This window comes from Drosophila takahashii, chromosome 2L (assembly GCF_030179915.1).
Source record: "Drosophila takahashii strain IR98-3 E-12201 chromosome 2L, DtakHiC1v2, whole genome shotgun sequence".
In the NCBI taxonomy this organism is placed as follows: domain Eukaryota; kingdom Metazoa; phylum Arthropoda; class Insecta; order Diptera; family Drosophilidae; genus Drosophila; species Drosophila takahashii.
Window position 1 is genome coordinate 17,232,707 of NC_091678.1, and position 22,056 is coordinate 17,254,762.

General features: G+C 38.6%; 2 protein-coding genes across 2 annotated transcripts; one reads left to right on the forward strand and one right to left on the reverse strand.

Annotated features, from left to right (window-relative positions):
• Positions 1-18,129: 18,129 nt before the first annotated feature.
• On the reverse strand, positions 18,130-19,967 carry LOC108067929 (beta-1,4-glucuronyltransferase 1). Its single transcript, XM_017157208.3, has 2 exons — positions 19,214-19,967; positions 18,130-18,771 (listed from the first exon to the last, which is right to left on the reverse strand). Exons 1-2 carry the CDS (start codon positions 19,886-19,888, stop codon positions 18,220-18,222), a joined length of 1,227 nt encoding a protein of 408 aa, XP_017012697.2. The 5' UTR covers positions 19,889-19,967; the 3' UTR covers positions 18,130-18,219.
• Positions 19,968-20,599: 632 nt separating this feature from the next.
• On the forward strand, positions 20,600-22,021 carry LOC108067906 (odorant receptor 67a-like). Its single transcript, XM_017157181.2, has 4 exons — positions 20,600-21,438; positions 21,498-21,699; positions 21,754-21,909; positions 21,968-22,021. Exons 1-4 carry the CDS (start codon positions 20,600-20,602, stop codon positions 22,019-22,021), a joined length of 1,251 nt encoding a protein of 416 aa, XP_017012670.2.
• Positions 22,022-22,056: the final 35 nt, after the last annotated feature.

Consider the following 22,056-nt stretch of genomic DNA (forward strand, 5'->3'; position numbering starts at 1 on the left):
TTATTGACAATAAACAGGTCATAAATTACGAATTGAATGGTCTGAGAATTAGATGGGGGCTGGTTTCCAAAATTTCTAAAAAAATAAACGTCCTTGGCTTAACTTTAGTTTTTTGTTTTTATTTTTTTACCAGCCTGAAACGAACTTCAAAGGGGAAGTTGCAGGGCCTTTGTTTTTCCTTTTTGGTGGGCGGCTGGGGGCGTGGCTGCGGAGTGCACTTGAAAACAAAAAGCGTAAAGTTATTAAAGGTTTTGTGTGCGCTTTGTGTGCCCGCTTTCATGTCACTTACACTTTTGGCCATGTTTCAAAGCCCCTTTTAGCCAGCCCCTTCGCAGGCTTTTATGTGTGCCGGCTGGTCTTTCACTTGGTAATCTTGGCAACGCCGTTTGCATACGTCTCGTCGCGGGTTTGGGAACCCCAAAAACTTCAAGCGTGCGGCAAATTCAATTTGAAAATTTCAAATGTTTTTCTTATTTTCCCGACCCCTCCAGAAACCCGTCCCCCATCAATGCATATATATTTTTTGTTCTTCTTCTGTTTGGAAATTACATTTTTTATGAGGGGTGCCCAGGTCCTCCTGGCTGAAGTGTCAATCCCCGATCCCAGGACTTGAATGGGAGGGCGTGGCCCAGCACCGCCCCTTCTCGAACTCCTTTGAAAGTTGCATCGCCCCCCGCCAGAAAAAGGAGCCAAATGAATATTTTATTGCCCGCGCATCAGCGGCAGCCGAAAGTGAGTGAAAGATTTTTGATGTATGGCAAGTTGCTACCCAGAAATTGGCCACCCGCCGTGCAGCAGCAGGCATAGGAGCTCCCTGAGGCCCCGAGAACAGTGGGAGAAATGGCGCATCTAGCCAAAAAAATTTTCATTTTATTTTATAGTTTTATAATATTTGTAGACTTTTTAATTATTAAATAAGACCCGGGTTCATGGAAGAGAAATCTAGAAGTCCAAAACGAGAATATGAAAGCGCAATCGAATAAACGGTCACTATTTTATTTAAATTAAAATTTTATTAATATATATTTTATATTATTAATATACATTTAAAGTCTTAATGGTTGATTGTTCGATTTACTGTATGAACCCACCGTTCGGAGGAGAAGAAAGGACCCGTTCCTGGTCCAGGGGCATCTTCTATGGTCGCTGTGGGATTGTGCGTGCCACGCAACTAAACAAAAATACATTTCGAGGACTCGGTTCCAGCTCCTGGGGGGCAGCTCCTTCGGTAGATGGCTTTGCACACGCATCAAAGGAGCCATTTCGGATGTGCCAAAAGCTCCAAGGTGGATGTCATGCAGCGCTTCATTTTCTATTGCTCTCAAGTTGCTGGCTGCATCAAAATGTTGAACAAAAATAAACTCGTGTATGAATATTTTTATATTTTATTTTCTGTAATTGAAAGTGTGAGTCAGAGGAGGGAAAGTGAAATGAGTGAAAGTGCGTGCCTTTCACTAGAGCAAGCTTATTGTTAGTCTTAAGAGCAATAAAAATGCAATTAAAATATTTTTAAATTATTAAATATTTCTTTTGCAGGAAATTTCATATTTAATATTTAATATATGTTTTGAGTAATTTTCAAACAGGTTTTATTAAAAAAGTTTATTGTTTAAGTTCCTATGCTGGCACAGGTGTAAAACCAAAAATTCCGACCGAAAAACAGTTTTGAAATGTTTCACCAAAATCCAGACTGGCAGGCGGCGGATGGCCGAGGAAAACCGCAAATTATCCGAAAACCGAATCACTGTTGGACGCCAACTCCCAAATGGTTTTATTCGGCTTTCATGTCCTGTCTATGATGCAAGACATATGAAAATGGGACCTACACTTCCGCAGAGGTGACAGTGAGCATACGGATTTTATAGCATACTTTTTCGCGCCTCCTCCTCCTCGTTCGCTGTCTATCTATTTCTCCTTCTACACATGTGACAGGTAGCTGTCTAGGTGCTATGTGGGTGTCCGTAAGTCCGCGTGTGTGTGCACTTTAAAAAAATTGTGTACGTTTTAGAATTTATAATGTTAGTGGATGAATAAACGTTTTAAGCCCTAAAATTAGGACCCACTAAACAGTAGAAATTTATTTGAAACTTTTGAAAATTATATTAATATTGTTCTTAATTTAATATCAAATAGTTACTTTGCTAGAATGATAATGAGCTTAGATTATTTCAATCAGTTTAATCATGGTAAATTGTGTGCAATGTAACATATTGTTTAACATATTTTACGGAGCTTTACTTCCCCTCCATAATTTCGCTTTTTTCTCCGTGCATTCGAGTGTGTGAGGCCGTGCTAAAATTCATTTGTCAAAAGGATTACCATGGTAATAGGGTTTTAAGGATATCCCGGCAAACATTCACAGCTTTTTTGCGTGAGAAATTTTTTGTTTGACTCGCTTGGCTTCGTTTGGTTTTGGTTTCGGTTTGTTTTGCTTTGTTTATTTTCGGTTGCGGCGTCCACAGGTGGCGGCTAATTAAAAAGCGGGATTAAGCAATTATGACTGACATTTGTACAACACACATAATCGCACCTTGCCCCAGCCCAAGCACTTGACTTACCTTTGGCAAACAGATTTCTTTCGGCGGCAAGCTGCTAATAAATTGACTGCAATCAAAGCTGTCATAAGTTGAGCAGGACAACGCCCACGTAGCCCTAAACGAAGGACAAATAACTGAGGTCACGTATGCGGGGACATAGGCAGTTGCTGAAAAAGGGATTCTCAAGAATCATTCCTTAAATATCTTATATGTAAGGCTTAGTACTCAACCCAACAAAAAGTCGTCCAAAACAAAAAACTTCATATGAAAAACAACGTCAAAAAATTTTGTTTCATATGAAGTTTTTGTTTTGGACGACTTTTTGTTGGGTTGAGTACTAGCCCTAAAACTTTAAGTCAAAACTTATACATGTAATCTCTGAGTATTTAAAAAAAATGTTATATCAATTTTTGTTATTTTTTAAAGCTTGGAAAATATTTGTATATAATATATAGGCCTTTTAAATTTTTATTAAGTTTAAAGTTAATTAGCTTTATAATTATAATTTATCAGCGGATTTTACTTCAATAGCTTCACAAAATATACGCAATTTTAGAGAGTGACTCGTCAATATCATTTAAACTTAGTTTTCGGTTTCCAAAATATTTTCCTGAAGTAGAGTAAAATTTGGAAGATACAATTAAATATTTTAGAAACTATATTTTGAAGTTCCGCCACCTTATTTTAGGCTATTAACCACTCCCCCTTGACGACGCCTCTGGCTAAGCGGACAACACCCACCCGCAGCCAAATGACAGCTTAATCGCCCAAAAAATCAAGCCAAGCGAAGACATTGTCCTCAGCGAACTCAAGGATTCCTGCTGGCTGCCATGTGTCGCCTCTGCCATCATCTTCGCCACTGTGAGAAACTAACTCCCCGGAACCCCCGAAAACCCCAAAGAACCCCCTTACTTATGTGAGCCAGTCTCCAACGAGGCGAAAATGTACAAATTGTTGTGATTTATTTTAACAGATTTTTTGTTAACCCAAAAGGAGCGAAAAGAAGCGGGGGTCGGATAGAAGCATTTGCTACTCTATTGATGAATATGCTGGTGGGTCACTCACATGTGACAGGGGCGGTGGATGGGAGGGGGTGGTGCTACCAAGGGGGGTGGGGTGCTGGAGAGCCCGGCGCGTGACAATGCGCCAATGTGTGGTCAAGTGCGCACGACTGAGCCGAGGGAGCCCCAAAGGAGGCTCCATCAATTTGTCCCCAGATGGAGGATTGTTCGGATTGGGGGTGTGGGGACGGAAAAAGTTAACGTTAACAGGTTTAACCAGGCTAAGGACAAGTGTGGAGACAGTGGCCAGAATAGCTGATGGCTGATGGAGAGTGGGGATGGGGACGGGGTGTCCCAGCACTGTGGTGTGGATGATGATGGGGCGCCCTCATCATTAGTGAGAAATGCTTGAGTTTTAACTGAAAGATTTAGATGAACACGTGTCCCCCAGCGACTGTGTGTTCAAGGGGGCGCCTTTAAAGGACTCACAGGGGATTATTAATAAAAAAGTATATATTTACATATTTTAAATATACATGTTAAAATTTGTATAGAAAATTGAATAATATGCAAAAATTTAAATAGTTATCTTAAAAGTTTTCTATGCTGCCTGTTACCAATTTACCTAGATCTTATGTACTTCACACAACCCCTTTTTAGTACGCTCATGGCTGCCATGAAGATTCTTTCGGTGAGATTTCCCAACCAAGGACTTCAGTTTAATGTGAACAGCATTGTAACAAAATGTTTAGCACATCTGATATACCTTCGCTTTTGTTTTATAGAACGGCTCAGAAGTGAAGTTTTCCCGGCTAGGAGTGGGATTTCCTTGCTTAAAAGGGTTTATCTTATGGTTATTTGTGCTGGTTGGATTACTAACAAGTTGGGCTTGTAAGTTAACTTCAAATACTTGCAAGAATTTATTATCATGTTATATTGTTTTTTCTTATTTATATTTTTTATTTATAATTTAAAACAACCCTTTTTTGAGGAACTCCTTAATAAAAACATTTACATTTTAATAAAACCGACTTATTAATAATATATGTAAATCTAACATGTTAACATTGACTAATCCAATTTAATGGGATCAGAGTACGAAAAGTGAATTAATTTTTTCTGCTTGAATTAAGTTGAATTTATGAATAATCAATTTATTGCTAATTTGACTCCGATTTTTTCCACCCTGAAAATCGTTTTTAAATCCTGTTCACTTTTTCCCTGTAACTTTCCATCAAGGGAAATTATTAAGGAAAAATAATAAAATTTGAACTGGGCCGAAATGCCAATTAGCGTGTCCATCTGGACTTGGTAGCCTCCTCCTTTTTAGGAGCTTCCCACTTACCTTCTTCACATTTTCATCCCCCTTGCTGGTTACAATTGGCGTGGTTTTTCCTTATTTAGGCTAAACAAACGATGCCCCGGGATTAGGTTCCTTTCGGGGGTATCTATGTCAGCATTAGCTAATTCTATAAAGCTGCCAACCAGCCCCTCCTTTTTAGGTCCGCCTCCACTTTATGAAATATTGCGGAACACTTTCTTCGCATTCTGGGCTTCCGGCGGAGGAGGGATGGAGAGATGTCAGCCCTGGCTCTCTGACGGAGATGCTGCACATCGATGGTGGCACGTACTTTGGTTAGCATTTCAGCTCAGCTGCGGCGACAGGGCGACAATTTAATTTATTTGGCCGCTTTACTTTGGCCGCCGGAATGGAGTGGGCTGAGTGGTGGGCGTGGCTGGAAGTCAGCGAATTTACGATTGACATTTGCGTTTAACCTACTTATGCTGATTTGATGGCAGCTCATAAATAAAATTTAAACCAATTGCTGGACGCGGGACCTAGACCTCTTAGATCATTTCCGACGAAGTCGAAATTCCACCCCCTCCAAAGTCATCATCAATCGCAGCTGCTATCAATGTGGGCCATCATCTGGCCCCATCATCCTAATCATCATCCCACTCTATTATTATCCTTCACGAGCTGCCCGTAATTGAACTCTTAGTGAGGCAAGCAATTTGGATTTTTAGTGCCAGTACCAGCAAAGACAAATATTTAAAATCCCCCAAATACATAGAAAAAAAAGATTAATCGTTGTTCATAATATTTTTTTGGTTATTTAGCCATTTGATTTATTTCCACTTTTGATCTGAGATGTATTGGTTTAGTTTATATTTTAGTGATTCCTATAAATAAACCTTAAAATCGTAGTTTTTATTTTTATAACTTAAATTACAGAATTATTTAAAAAAACACGCCGTGATCAAATCGATATGCGCATGGTAAATGCCTGGCATTTATGCGCATATCGTTTTTACCATGCAATACCGATTTATCTCTTTCGGAGATTCTCCAACTTTGAAAAAGAGAGCAATCACAGCATACCACATAACAATCAAATCGTTCATCGTTTTATATAAATTTTTGTTGGTAACCATTTGTCAGGATATTTCTTTCGGTGCACTTATCAACTTCATCCTGTCCAACTGCTCGACAAATTTTTGTCGTCGGTGTCAAATGACGCAGAAAGTCGGCGCAACGCCTAGAAATTAAAACGTGAAATGAGTCGTAAGAAAAACAATGAAAAACTCCTAGAAATGGGAACGAGAAGCGGAAAAGTCGACTGAAAGTTTTTCGATTGTCTTGAGAGTCTCTGTCTCTGTGGAAGATGGGGGTAGTAGCAAGTTGCTGGGTTTCGCCGGCAAGTGAAAGGTTAGGAGTTCGGCTAAATGTGTCACTGGGGTGCAATTTGAAAATGAAATTTTACGTATTCTTTTTCAGCTTTTGATTTTTTTTTATTTTTTATTCCCATTTCCATTGCGTTTGTGTAACGCTCTACTGCCAGATGACCTTGAGGAGGTGGGGTGGCTGGGCCGCTGGGGAGTTGGTGGGGTGTCCTTGCTGTAGATAGTTTTTCAACTTTGGTAACTTTTCATGTATATGCAGAGTAAGTTAATTTGATTTTTCCAATAAGCATTTTTTACATATTTCACTGTAAAGGGTTCCCTGGAGAGCTACAGTTCGTTTCATGGACTTAAGACATGATTTACTTTTAAAATATTGCATGGCAGTTTACTATTTAATTTACATTTAAAACCACTGCCCCTCCTCTCACTTAAAATAAAGTTAATGCGATTATTAAATATGTAATTTAAATTACACCTAACGACTGCATGGGCGTATGTGAAATGTGATGACTGACCCTTTGAATATTTAAAATACACCCATTTTATTACAATATCTCACTCTGCCACATAATCTCTTCATAAATATAATATTTATTAAATTTCACAACCTCCACTGAACACTGAGCCCCTGACCTTGGCCCCACGAAACCCCCAAAGACGCTTTAAAACCATCAGCTCCCAATACTTTTTTGCTGTTTGCTTTTTTTCCACCGTTTTTATGCACTGGACGGAGCCAGTAAATGGTTTGAAATTTGACATACTTATGCCCAAACAATTCAAATAAAGACCGGAGCCGAACAAAAGAGCAGTGGGAAAGGTTGCGAAGAGATTTTGCTCCGTTTTTCTTTTGGGTGTCAGCAGCAGCACATCCCAGGGGTTAAGGGGTTTGGAATGGGCGGGGGATTGGATTGGTTTCGGAGGGGCCAAAGGGTCGGCAACCCGCTCACGACTAAAGCCCAATTCAATAACTCAGGCAGAAAGGGAGTCTGAGGTCCTGCACGAGGTTGGCTTCGGTTCATTTTGCTTTGCTTTGGTTTGGATCCCTTGGTTTAATGTGCATGTGCATATCGGGAACTGAGGCAAACAAATATTTATAAATGCTCCAATAGAACAGATAACTGTATTTTTATATGCGCACACATCGCCCTCGGAATATATATATTCGTATATCTCGATGTGGCGTTCACTTTGCTGGGCCAAAAGAATTTCGAGATTCGATTCGATTCCGCATCTCGTGGAAGTTGAGTCGTCGATGGGTCGACGCTTTCATTCATTCATTCAATAGCATCGAAACAACAACAGCAGCAACAACAACAACCTCTACATGAGCAACAACAACAGGAGTTACATTTTTATTGCTTGGCATGGAGCATATGAAAGCCGCTCGAACAAACCCATTCCTCCGCCAGAAAAACACACCCACAACCCTTTAATGCCTTTTTTCGCCGAATACTCTGTTCGAAAATTGGACAACTAAATATTATGGAAGGTCAGGAAAGTATATCTCAGCAGTTCAATATTAAAATTATAATCCTCGGTCTCTTTAGGAACTTTAGAAAAATTATAATAAATCTCTATCAAGAAATGCAGAATTCACTAAACGGATTTAAATAATTAAAACATAGGTACATATTATTATTTTTTTATAAATCAAATATTTTTATCAAAATTAACATTTTAGGATGCTTTTTAAATCTCGTTTGACATTCGCTATAAATAAATATATATTTTTTGATATTATCATTAAACAACATTTTTAAACATCAAAAGATAATGGTAATAATTAATTTAAAATAAAAACTTTTAAAATAAATATATTAAATATCGTAAAATAGTTTAAATAAACATAAAACTATAAATGTTAATCGAACTTCCCAAGGATATTTGCTATTCGATCTGCCATATTATCCCCTTTTTCCGTTTCCTGGTTATTTCGTTTTTTATGCTGTTTTATTTCTGCTGCCAACCCAAACGAAAAGAGCGCAAAGGCGGCAGAAAAAGGGAGAAAGGGTGAGGAGGGGAGAGAAAAGGAAAAAGGGATTGCTTGCCTGCGCGCAGGAAAGAAATATATATTTTTCCGATATTTTAACATGAATTTTGCATATTGTTAATTTTGCCTTTCAACTGAAAACGTAGCGCAAACAGTGGGGAGCGGGAAATCGACGAGGGGGGGAGGGGAGGAAACGGAAGTGGGAGTGCGCTTTTATAGCATTTAGCTTCCGCTTCTGAATATGCCTGTGTGTGTGTGCTTGTGTGTGACTAAGCGAATGTGACCCTTTGTGTGTGTGCGTAATATTTATTTGACAAGCGCATTGAGTTTGATTTTTCCTCTTAAGTATGCGAAAAGGAGGAAATGGAATGGAAAACTAGAAAGTCATTTTCCACCTGTTGCTTCCTCCAACTCACCGGTTTTCAGGTGGTAAATAACCCCTACCTTTCGATACGCAACACACATCAGAAACATGTTATTTAACCTGCCACAGGCGAGTTTAAATTAAAAATTAATTCAAGAAAAACTACGCTTTTTCACTTCACATCGAGAACATCATTGAAAAACTGTCGATTTTTAGTGCAAATACTTGAAATGACCAGCAGCAGGCTTCAAACACGCTTCGAGCTATGGTTATTATGTGTGCTTTCCCATCAGTGTTGTAGAGCAGCCAGAGTGTTAAATAATATATGCATCAAAATCAACATATGCAATGTTAAATCTGGGCGTGCTTGAGGCCGTAGAATAACTTAAACTGGTGGTCAGGATTTAAGTGGAAAAGATTTAATCGGAATGCTTCAAAAGTGCTGGAATTCGGTGCAGGTTTCTGACATAATTTCATGTAATAGCCAAAGTCACTTTGAAATGGGGAAATAAAATTTAATTGGACCAATTAAACTGGATTAATGAGCGAAACGTTGCAGTCAATTTATTGCACGTTTGGGTTATTTATTAAAATCATTTTAAAATGTATAAAAAGCGATTTATTAAATAGTTTATATAAAGAACATAAAATTAATGATCTGAGCCAAACAAGTTATAATTTATTAAATAGTTTTTCGGTTTTCTTTTAAATTAAACTCTAATTAATTAGAAAAACAAAAATATGGTACATTCCTTACCATTTCCTTTGGATTAAAAATTTATTTAGAGTAAGGCAATAAAATACATGTTATAATCTTCTTTCTCAATAAAACTTGTTATCATTTTGGGGTCAGGAAAAAATGCATCCTACCAAGAATTTTATAATTTTTGTTGTATTTTCTTTGAGTACAAACATTTTCTTTAAATTTTAAGCGAAAAAAGATCCGTTGATTTGCATAAAATATTATATTATAACATGAAAATCGCATTAAATTCTTACAAAAAGAGTTTTTAGCAAATACATTTTTTTGAAAATTTTATTAAATTGTTATAGAAAATAATCTATTCCAGTAATTTAATAAAACAAATATATTATCACAATAATTATATAGTTGCATGCTTGGCAGTGCAATTAAAATGACAAAGGGGGCCAGAAGTTAGGAAACATAATAATAACTTAATAGCTGAATCCGGTAGTAAGTTGCTGCTTGTTTGCCAGATCGCTGTCATAAGTTAACCCCTGTTTGTGTACCAACGTACAGTATAGTACATGCATTTATATGTCTGCAATCTATTAGTTGTTTGCATATGAAATTTGTCCGCTTGCCATTTGGCCTTATGCACATTTGGCAAAACACTTAACTTTAACCTTAACCTTAGCTATTTCTTCGTAGAGTTATGCATATTTCATGTGTTGCTGCCTCGGCTTATGTTGCTCAAAGCTGGAAGCTCATGTTGCTGCTGCAGCTGCAACGACTACCTAATGCGAGTGCAACAGCAACAACCACTATCGAATTGACTAATGGCCTTGACTGGAGGTGGGTCTTAGTGGGTTAGGAGGGTAAGGGGGTTAGGGGTTCCAACGGATGGAAACAGCAGCTGCATGCCCTGATAAACATTTGTTTAACATGACCATTAAGACAAGTCAAACTGCAAACGCACACGGGCGCACATACATATACAAGGAAGCCCTCCGATAGAGACACTCACCCATGCAAATGGCGCAATATGGCATAGGACATGCAATATGCCATATATACATATATACGTTCACGACTCACACACCCAAATACCCGCACACATACTAATAAGTAACAAACAACAGACACGATTACAACCAAATGACACAGAAAATCACTCCTGGGCGTTATGTAGATGCTCATTGCATTCAGCCCGCTTCGCTTCGGTTCTATTCCATTCCGTTCAGTTTGGTTCAGTTCGGCTGGGTCCGTTCCCGCCACGCCCCTCGAACGACCGCCCCCCGCTGCCCAGGACTCCGTGAGGTTCATATGAAAGTAAATTAGCTTAGTGCCTCTTGGTGCACGGAGAAAAGTATTTTTTGTACCTTCTTCTTCAAACGAACGTTTCATATTAAAATAAAATATAGTAAAGGATATATTTAATTTTAAAACACAATTCCTGAATTTTAAGTTCCTATAAAGTTTAGCTTTTTATTGGGAATAATTATCTTGTAAAAAGGATTTATAAGTAGCAGTATCCAATAATAAGTGTTGTAAACGCAATTTTTAGTAGATTTATTCAAATGAATGGTACTTTTTCCTCTGTGTATCTCGGCTGACTTCTGGCAGCTATTTATGTGCAATCTGCGCCCCTTCCATCAGACCTCATGCATGTTCCATAGGCTGGTGCGTGTCTGCAGTCCACAAAATACGCCGTGCCACAATTCCAATGGACGGCATAAGCACAGCCGACTGACTTAGTGACTCTCCACATCCTGCATATCCTCCCGGCCCTCCTGGCTTCCTTTATGGGCTCGGTCCAGCCGATATGGCTTAAATCGACATAAATGCGGTCATTGGGGGGCCATGGCGAGCATTTCGCTTTCGATTTGTTTATAGCTGCGTTTAATAAATTGCAAATGAACTTGGAGCCTCCTCCCTCCCCCTGAAGTGGATTTCTCTATGATAACCCATCGAACTAGGGGCCATTTCATTGTTTCTGGGTTTAATGTTTGATATGTGGGGGGATTGCGTAGTCTCAGAACAATCAAGAGGAACTGGAAAAAGAAAAATTATGGGAAAATGTTGGTTGAGTAATGAAAGTGCTGGAATTGGGGTATTTGCATTATTGGTTGTATTTCATTTCAAGGGTTATTCTAAAATACTATGTTCATACATATTTTTAATTTTTTTTAAATTAAAATTTTTTTAACAGCTTTAAGCTAAAGACTTAATACAAATATCTAATACGTGATTATATTTTGAATGAAATGTTTTTTGTTAATTTTTTTGTTATCCACACATGATAACCAAAGTACCATAAAGATTGACCTATTAGTTCTTAAAACAAGAAAGGAAGCTAGCTTCGGCCAGCCGAAGCTTATATACCCTTGCAGATCATTCCTATTAATTAACAAATCGCAAAAATGTTCAATTTTCTAATATTTCTCATTAATTTTCCGATCGTTCCTATGGCAGCTATATGATATAGTCGTCCGATTTTGATCAAATTAAAATTGAAATTCGGAAATATTTAAAAAGAGTTATATCCTAGAGTAGAAGATAATACAATAAAAACCAAAGAAGCTAGAATTTGTTTCCTATTACTTTTCCATTAATTTTCCGATCGTTCCTATGGCAGCTATATGATATAGTAGTCCGATTTTTTAAATAATTAATTCGAAATTCAGAAATATTTAAAAAATAACATCCCCAAAAGTAGAAGGTAATATTTCAAAAAACACCGAAGCTAGAATTTTTTAAAGCTTTTTTCTTCCGATCCTTCCTATGGGAGCTATAAGATATAGTTGTCCGATCCGGTCGGCTCCGACATATATACTACCTGCAATAGAAAGAAGACTTTTGCGAAAGTTTCGTCCCGATAGCTCAAAAACTGAGAGACTAGTTTGCGTAGAAACAGACAGACGGACAGACGGACAGACGGACAGACAGACAGACGGACAGACGGACAGACGGACATGGCTAGATCGACTCGTCTTGTGATGCTGATCAAGAATATATATACTTTATGGGGTCGGAGACGTCTCCTTCACTGCGTTGCAAACTTCTGACTGAAATCATAATACCCTCTGCAAGGGTATAAAAACCTTCAGTATGCCATACATATTGATCGCTTTTTTTATTTTTTCTTGTGCTTGCCAATGTTTATTTTGCTCGACGCTCGATGGCCTTCTCTATTAGTTTTTGTGAGTGTTTGTAAGAGTTTCAAGAAATATGAGTGCCCCGTGGCCGGTCGAGCGGCTGCTTCAAGTTGCAGGCTCCCGATTCCCTTCGTCTTAACCCTCCTGCGGTCCTTGTGGCTCGGCTGCCCCCGCAGTGAGTCATAAAAATAGTGCAAAATAGCAAATGCTACAAACGCCAACGAACCAAAAATGAAATGGCTTAAGCTTTCCAAAGCGTCGCCGATGGTAACTTCACTCTGTTCTTTCCCCTTCCAAGCCCCGTTCTCTGCCGGATTCCCTGCTTTCTCTTTCCCTGATCCCTTTCTCCCTGTGCAGTTGTTGTTGCTGCTGCCGCTGCTCAAATATAAATGCATTTGCGCCCGACCACAAAATGTGTTCAGCCGGAAATTGTACGTGGAGAGGCTGCACCGCTCAAAATTTCTCTTCCCAAAAATTTCCAACATTATTTCCACAAATAATATTATAATAACAACATTAATAACATTATAATTTATAATAACAAATATTGTAATTTAAAATGCATACTATCAGCTTAAAATTGCTTAATATTAGTTTAATATTGAAGTATACAAAAGAATTGCATATTCTAGTAATATTCTGTGAAACCCGCTAAATTTGCCATATTTACAGACCAACATGTCGTATGAGTAATTTTTGAAGTAAAAAAATTAAAATAGATTAAAATTGCTTAAAATGAATACAATTTTGAAGTATAAAAAATAAACATTTATTACTCATAGAAAATACTGTGAAATTGACTATATTTTATTTGCTTTATTTACAGACCAACATGTCGTATGAGTAATTTTTGAAGAAATTGTTAATTAGGGAGTATTTTATCCTCTAAGTGACTTAGTATTAAGTACTTTAAAATAACAAACCTCGAAAAAAATGTTTAACATATTTAAAGTCGCAAATCTAATGAATTTCTTTAAGTGAACAACACACTTAGGAAGGGAATATGTGGCGGCATGAGAGATTGGGCGTGGTTTGAGTGGGTTAAGATCCGCTTGGCCCTGCTCCGGCAGCCATATGTTCCATTAGCTTTTTTTAAGCGCCTATTGCCACTGCTGAAATTTTAACAGATTTTCTCCCCCTGTTCCGTTGCTGTTTTGAACATTGCGGTTGAAATTTTCGCCAACCGACAACAAGATTCAAAAGAAAAAAAATTGGAAATACCAAATAGCGCGCGGCAAAAAAGAGGCAACTGGCTGGAGGGCTAGGTTATGGAACTTTAAATACGCTGACAGAAATGAGCAAGTTCAGAAGGTTCAAGGATAGTTTATATTTTAGATTTGGGGATCTACAGGAAATATTAAACATTAATTATTTTAATATACATATTGTACATAGGAAACCATATTTATGATAATAAATTATGGAATATGTGGGTAAAATATATAGGTTGGCCAAACCAATGGGTCCTAAATTAAGCTGGAAAATTATCGATGTTTTCGATATTTTGACAATATTGATTCCATAATATCAATATTTTAAAGGGAAAACACAAATTAAATATGGAGAAATAGCAAACTATATTTTTTCAGCTCTATCCTAAATCTGAAATTTAAATTATCTAAAAAGAAACGTAGGTTTTGGCTTCTGTGAAGCTTCTGCTGACAATCAAAATACCATTTGAAAGGGAATCAAAGCGTGATCGGCTTTTGGAGACTCAACTGCTAAACTGGGCAATAGCGGCGCCTTTTGCTTATTTGCATCGATTTGCGGGGGCAAACGATGGGGGCAAATGGTTTTGGGGCTGCGGTTCAAAGGAGGGGGGTGCCAAGTTCTTTGGAGCTGTTTTGTGGACTCGTTAACATCGTCATTGCCGTCAGCTGCACCTGCACCGGCACCTGCACTTGTCTGACTGTGCAGTTTCGTCCTGTTTCGTCCTGCCACACGATGCCGTGCCATGGAATTCTGAGCTCAGGACGCGTCAAAGTGCAAATGAGCTCAACGATGTCTGCTTTCAATCTCCACCACTCCACCGCTCGGAGGATATTTCCAACAGGACGAAGGAGCAGCGACGCTGGGCAAACACAATAAATGCATTCATGCAATATGCATCAGGTAATCTCGTTGCTTTTAATCGTTGTTTGACATCAAAATTACAATTTTCTTAAGACGCCCCAGCCCATCCATATGGCATTTGTATGGAAAAGATATTCACTCAATGGCAGATGTTTGCCTAAGCTCTGCTTTTGAGGGGGCTAAAAAACGGGCAGCATCTTAAGAAAGTTTCTGGCCATCCTCAAACAGCAATTTCTATGGCACAAAAGAATCTGTATGCCAACGCATCTTTGCAATCTTTTATTCAATGGAAAATTGATGCCGCAATGGTTTTGGTTTAAGGGAAATCCCAGAGTTTGTCCATCTCAACTTCCTCATAAGGGCCGGAATAGTTTGCATGTTACAACGGGAAGCTAAATTCCGACAAAGTGTATCTATGACTATGCAATGGCTTAAAAAACACTAGTTTAAAAATATCTCAAGAGTTAAGAACTACTCGAGATTCTAAAAATAATAAAAACGATATTTGTATAAATATCAGAAATTTACCATGCGCATATTGAGTTGATCCCAGCGTGTTTTCTGAAACAATTATAAAAATTTAGAAACGGGTAAAATACCGAACTAAAAATCTTTTAATTGTTTGCAGAAAACTAAAATGTAAATCACTCTATCTGCAAGAATTAGTTAATTAGTTAAATGAAACAGGATTTTTTTTAGAAATTATTTATTCACTAGACCAATAGCCCGATCTCTCCGGGTGAGTTGTCAGGCATTCGGGGAATTAGCCCCCGGTTTGGTGTCCACTTGGACCTTCTATTGATGCCCCGACACGTTCCAACAATCGCTCACTTTGACGGCTGCCTATTGTTTGGAGTTCCTCCTCTGCTGTTGCTCACTTTTTTTTAGTTTTCCCTTGCTACTTTTGTATTTTCCTCGTTTTGTTTGTTTCGGTCGTAGCTTTTCCCTAGTTTTTCATACTCTACAACAATAGCGGTAGCTGGGAAATTGGGGTTTTCTGTTGGGGCCAAAGGACTTATTGAATGGTGCTCGGTGCTACTGCCCTTCATTGTGGTCAATGCTAAAGGCTGTCGAAGGGGCATCTTGGGTTGAGTAGCTTTTTTGATTTTTCCATGAACTATGAAGTGTTTGAGCCTAAACGATAAGGTGACTTGGGGCATTTAAGCTTGTTTGCATACTATGGAGGGAATTTTTTGATTAAAGCTTGTACGGTTTCACTCAAAATGAATTATAAATAATTAAAATTAAAAATTTAAATTTTTAGGAAATGTTCTTAAATGGCTTATTACTACTACTTGATCCAAAGAATTTTTCGCTATGGTTCAGCTGTTGAATTTCCGAAAAGGTACACTACCTATCGTGCATTTGCGATGCCAACTAGTTTCTTGTTTACTTATTTGTCATTGTCCTATGGAGCAGAAGTCTCAGATGGGTTTTGAGAATGGGCATCTGGATCAGAGACTCATGCATTCAGGTGAAACAGTTTTGCAATTTCACGCGGCCCCAGGCTTTGTCGCTGTCTCTTTTCCGCACAGTGGACTTAATCATACAAGCCGTCTCTTTCACATTTTGGGGTAGATCCAACAGCGTCAGCAGTTGGCTGGAAGACAAATGGAAAGCTTTTGCTTGCTTGGCTACTGGTGGCAGCAATTAAAAGATTTTCATGCTGCTTCAGCTGCTTTCGTTTTCCGTACTCCTTCATCCATCCAATCCTGGTAAACACCCACTACCCCTTTCCTCCTATGGATCCATCCACCCTGGGCACACACAAATTTTTTGCTCTTGTCTCCATTTAGTCACTGTTAGTTTCAACTTTAAGGGTCATTTGTCTTTTTGGAAAACTTCTCGTCTCACTTTGTTTCGCCAAGTTGCCATGTCATTGTGACGGGAACGGGAAGGACACTCTGGCTCGCTATGGTCAGTTTTTCAGGGTTTTCGCATATTTATGTTTTGCCTGCGGATAGTAGTGGATATTTTCAGCTTGATGGGGTTCCGAACAAGCCGCAGGCCTGGCTTTATACACTTACGGATATATGCCTGTTATGGGGCATCCAACACAAAAACGGCTTATGGGGTAGTTTGTGGTCATATGCCAAAGCAGTTTCAAGGTTTAACAAGATAATGGGGAAATACATGTGCATAATTAAAATTAAAAATGTCAACCTAATGATACAAATAATAAAATATAACCAATATTTTAAAATCTTTGGAATATTTAAACAGCATACCTAACACCATATCCTGGTATCTTTCAAATGGAAAATTTAAACAAGAATATGAAAAAGCCTATACAACTATAGTATCTATATAAATTACTTTAATTATGGTAAGACCATGGAAGATAATGTTCATTCGGTTAAAAAATAATTATTCGTTTAAAAACAGTCTACTTCCTGTATAACTTATTTCAGAAGAGCTACGTTGATATTTTGTATTGACTCGCAATATAACTTATATTTTAATTAAATTATTAGGATAAAAATTAAGTGGTCAGATTTTTAAGCATGCTTAAAAGATATTTAAATTATTTGGCCAGAGTCACAAAACACCAATAAAATCATAATACAAATACAAAAGGATGTCATTGACTATAAATCAATTAAAAATTTCCCTTGATTATGTTCAAAATTCTTGGACAGTTTTTAATTGCAGTTTAGGCCCTTCAGTCGAAATTATTAACCACAGGTGCGATAGTCGATGACCAGGGTACGAGTAGTTCTACACCGGCACTTTGGCACTTGGAACTTGGGCACTCGGGTCATCCGCAGAGTGCAGTGAACCACAAAAATGGCGCATGACCTCGCACTCTGGACTCACACGAGAGCATTGTGTCTGTGCACGGACCGCAATAAACAATATGAATTTATATGCGCTCGGAAACATTTTAATTAATCACTGGAGGGCATCAATTGCATTTTGTATGCTAATAATTTGCGCTATAAATATTCCATAACCCTTTGCGCGCCTCTCCAATCAGCATCTAAAAATCCCGCCCCGCGGAAATCATAAAGGCCTCATCTACTATTCGATTTCTTTTTACCATCCCTTTCCGCCTTTTATGGTTCGCAATTTAAAATGAATTGATATTCAATTAAGCTAAAAATTCCTCTCTCTCTCTCATGGTTTTGACATACAAAACACACACACAACCAGTAGAATGCAGCAAATAATAAATATTTATTTAGGTTTGCAGTTCATATTTTATACTATTGATGCTGTTGCGTTTGCTGTTGATTTTTTTGTAAATTGCACAACAGAAAAAGTTAAGCAAACATTGACGGAAGCGGAAAATGCTTTCGCCCTGAGCTATGGCGAATTTAAAGTGCCTTGTAAGGGGAGTATTTAAATTAGAAAAGGAAATAGGAATGGGAAATTTATATATTCGGTTATGCAAAGTTACTACATGCAAAAACAACTTGATATGAAACGATTATCGATGTGATGTTGTATGGTATAAATGCTGTCTTGACATAGGGCACCTCAATTTTACATTTTCCAAATGTAAATGTGTATTTCTTTTTCACACCATTGTAACTTTAAGCTCTATCTCGCTCCGTTTCGAATCAAAACAGTTGGAATTTCTAAAATGCGTATGCAATACCAGAAATTTACCATGCTCATATCGATTTGACCGCGACGTGTTTTTTTTTGTATATTTTGTGCGCCAAAAAATACAGATAAATTAACGAAGAATTTGTAATGCCACATAATTGCCACATAAACTCTATTCTAAAGGACACAGCCATTTCGAGAACCGTACTTAATCCGCATCTCTTTGGATATCTTTTTATTGATGAGTCCATTGGTGCGGCGGCTTGAATGTGTGAGGACTGATTTGCTTTTGGCGGGTTGCTTGATGCCCGGCTTGTGAACTAAAAAGGCATTGTCCAGGATGTGAAACTCGTAGTCCAGAACGCACATGGCGTAGGCCTGCGTCATTTTGTCACGCTGACCTTCCCAGGTCAGCCGCTCGTCGTACGGCGGATCCTCGACGGTGCCTATGAAGATCGGCTCCCACATGTTGTCGGGCTGCGAGCGGTGGCCCACATTGAAGACATTAAGGCCCTCGGAGACCACGGTGGCATTTATCCATTCCTCCAGCTTCGGTCCTCGGTGGCAAACTGCGCAGATTTCCATGTGAAATGGAACGGCTTCGCCGGATTTCAGAAGTTTTTGCAACTCCATTTTGGTGTTTGGCACTGAAACGTTGGCCATCACCTCGAAAATTCGCAGCACATGGACCACCGGCGATGTGGGCAGCTGACCTGGCCTTCCAATAACCTGTGAATGGGATTTGTTGAGAAGAGCAAAGAAAATATGTAGAAATGAGATGATTGTAAATATGTTTATTTGTTTTTTAAACGCTGTTTTTAAATATAATTTATGAAACTTTTATCTGATTTGTTACACAATTTGGTAAAGGTGGTGTTTATTTTCGAATTGTGTATTTATTTTCATGGGTGTTTCAAGTTGCCAGTGCACAGGGTGTTTCAAGAAGAGCTTGAAAAAATATCGACAGTTGAATATTTCTCGATATTTTTTCCTTCAAAGTTAAAATATCATTTTAAATTTGAAATGTATTCATTTTAAATGTATTCAAAACTTTTTGACCTCTTAAAAATAAATTAAAACCTTTACAAGAGGTAATGGTAAAATCGACTTTATAAGAACAAAAGCTCACTGGCCACTAGAACATAATTATAAGTTTGATGAGAGATCTTACAAGACGACCCAGAAAATTCAAATAATCTGGCACCAATCCGGGCGTGGGATAGAGTTCGATATCCGAGGCCAGGACGTAGTGCGTCAGCGAAGCTTTGCGCGCTATGTTGCGACCCATGTTCACCGGATAATAGAGTCCCTGCCGAGTCCTGTACAGATCCTTTCTGGCCACATTCTCATAGGGCGGTGGACCGCTGCAGTTGGCCTTCATCCCTAAAGCCGCTTTGGGCGAGAGCACCACCTGGGGCAGATGCTCCACGTCGAAATACAGATGGAAGCTGGTCAGCTCGCTAACCAAGTGCCTGCCGGGATGGCACTGCAGCAGATACAAAATGCTGTCCAGAGTGCGTTCAAAATCCGTCCCAGGCGCATAGATGGCCAGGCTCAGGGGCGATCGCCAGCGCTCCAGGAGGGGCACCACATTATCCAGATACGAGTAGTCCGCATGGCTGGAGTAGGTTACATTTGCATAGCACGAAAGCTTTCCGTGACCCGCCATTATATAGTTCTCCAGCACCCAGTAGTCCTGATAAATTCCTTTCCTCGATTCGTAAGACTTATCCTCGCAGTTTATAAACTTTTTCAGCTTAACAGCGGTAATGTTTTCTAGAGAATTGATTTTAGGTACCGTGGCCAGGATCGCTATTGCGATTAAAAAACCGAATCGTCTACCCATGTCCTAAGTCATTCGCGTAGGATATCTTTTTCCAAGTCTCCATAATCTGTTTTCAAGTATGAATTTTATTTATCTGTTAACTAGATCGTAATTTGGTTCATAATAAAGCGTTTTCGAACCCATTACTGCTGCTTAAAAGGTACAAGGATTTGTCTGACCTTTCTCTCTACTGCATGCATATCTTCATCTCTCTCGCACTCCTTTAGCTAAGTAAGTGGTTTTAAGGTCGAGGCCAATAAATAATAACAGAGTTATTGTTTTGCCAATAAAAGACACACTTGCAATAATTAATAATGGGAAAACAACAGGTTGTAATGTCTTCCGAAAAAAATTCGCTTCACAAGATTTTTTTTAAGTATAAAGAATATTGATATAAATAATCAATATTAGCTATACATAAAAAACGCTAAGTTTATCATATATTCATATCTATACCTAAAAAAAAGGTTAAATCTTTTAAGAAAGTGTAGCACCCTTTTATAATTTATAAATTTTTAAAATATTTTATGTTTAAATATAATTTTGTTTTTTTCGCTGCAAATTTAAATAACTTTTTCATATTAGAAAGCTGGTATTTTATTGCAAAACATTTTGGTCCAGTGTAAACACCTGAAGGGAAAAGAAAATCTTGCGGTTTCTGCGAAACCATTGGCCTATAAAGCCCGAAACCCTTTTGCTGGGACTTTATAATCTAATCGATTTCAGTCCGGAATGAGTGTCAATTTCTTAAAAAAAATTTGGTCCTTTCCGAGGGCCAAGTCTCAGAGAGCGTATCACGTGGTCGATGATTTTCTGAATCTGCCCGTGTTCTTTTGCAAAGCCATGGGTATAGAGCCCTTTGAAAGTGACCGAAAGTCCGGAATTTGGTTTTATGTCTATTTTGTGCTGAACTCGTTTAACACAATGGTAGTGTTTGTTACGGGACTCGTGTTTTTGGTAATCGCATTCCAAGATGGTGAACATTTCCTTGAGGGCTGCATCGTAATGAGCTACGTGATCTTTATGTTCGTCGGCATTCTTAAGCTAATCACCGTGTTGATTAAGAAGCAAAAGCTAACCCGTTTAGTTCGGCAGTTGGAGTCCTGCTTCCCGTCGCCCAGCGCAAGCGATCAGGAGCTGTATGATGTGAAGAGCTACCTAAAACGATGCAACATTATTACAAGGGGCTACGGTCGCTTCCTAACGCTTATGGCCATCTCGCACAGCCTGACTCCTATGGTCATATACTTCTTTCAGAGCTGTGTGCTCCATTTACCGGATGCGAAGCAATCCCTGCCGTATTACGACATGGCGCCTTGGAATTGGAGAGGCAGCTGGTCATTTTATCCTGCCTACCTTTTCCAGTTGATCGCCGGTTATACGGTTACATGTGGAGCCATATCCAGTGATGCCATGATTTTTGCTGTAGCCTTTCAGGTTCTTATGCACTACGACAGACTAGCTAAGGCTCTCAGGGAGTTCCAAATTCGGAACAATAACCAATCCGATGGGGCCAATGAGGATCTGAAAGCGCTGCAATCCCTGATCGCCTACCACATAGATATTCTGCGGTTGGCTAGAACATTATTAATTTAATTAATTGAGTTCATTTAATTGAGTTTCCTTTCAGACTCACCGACTTGATGAACGAGGTCTTTGGAGTTCCCTTGCTTTTAAACTTTATGGCCTCTTCAGTGCTTGTTTGCCTGGTTGGGTTTCAATTGACTTTTATTCTTAGTGACTATTATTTTTTTAAGCAGGTGCTATTCCTAGTTGCGGGATTGGTGGAGATATATCTCCTCTGCTCCTTTAGCCAGATGCTGATCAATGCGGTCTGCTAAGTATACACCTGCCTAAAATCTATCCAACTCACTAGGTAATTTCAGAGTGAGGATGTCAGTACTGCGGCCTACGATATGAGTTGGACTGAGGCCGACACACGATGCCGAAAAATGTTAATTATCTTATTAATGCGAGCCCAAAAGCCAGTTTGCTTGAAGGCAACCATAGTCCTGGACTTATCCATGGAGACTATGAGCATCGTAAGTACCACAGATTGTTAGTGGTTTTAATTGTTAAAATTATTGTATTGCCTTGTAGTTTCTTGGCACGTCTTACAAGTTCTTCTGCGCTATTAAAACAATGTATGAGTAAAAACCTAAAATATATCACTATTACCTAATCAAATG

What these genes read in the sequence shown, in the direction of transcription:
- LOC108067906 (XM_017157181.2), top strand. Translation starts at nt 20,600, where the DNA reads ATGAGTGTCAATTTCTTAAAAAAAATTTGGTCCTTTCCGAGGGCCAAG. An exon ending in GCCAGATGCTGATCAATGCG is followed by an intron (nt 21,700 to 21,753) that starts GTCTGCTAAGTA and finishes AGGTAATTTCAG; the next exon opens with AGTGAGGATGTCAGTACTGC. An exon ending in CCATGGAGACTATGAGCATC is followed by an intron (nt 21,910 to 21,967) that starts GTAAGTACCACA and finishes ATTGCCTTGTAG; the next exon opens with TTTCTTGGCACGTCTTACAA.
- LOC108067929 (XM_017157208.3), bottom strand. Translation starts at nt 19,888, where the DNA reads ATGGGTAGACGATTCGGTTTTTTAATCGCAATAGCGATCCTGGCCACG. An exon ending in TGAATTTTCTGGGTCGTCTT is followed by an intron (nt 18,772 to 19,213) that starts GTAAGATCTCTC and finishes TCCCATTCACAG; the next exon opens with GTTATTGGAAGGCCAGGTCA.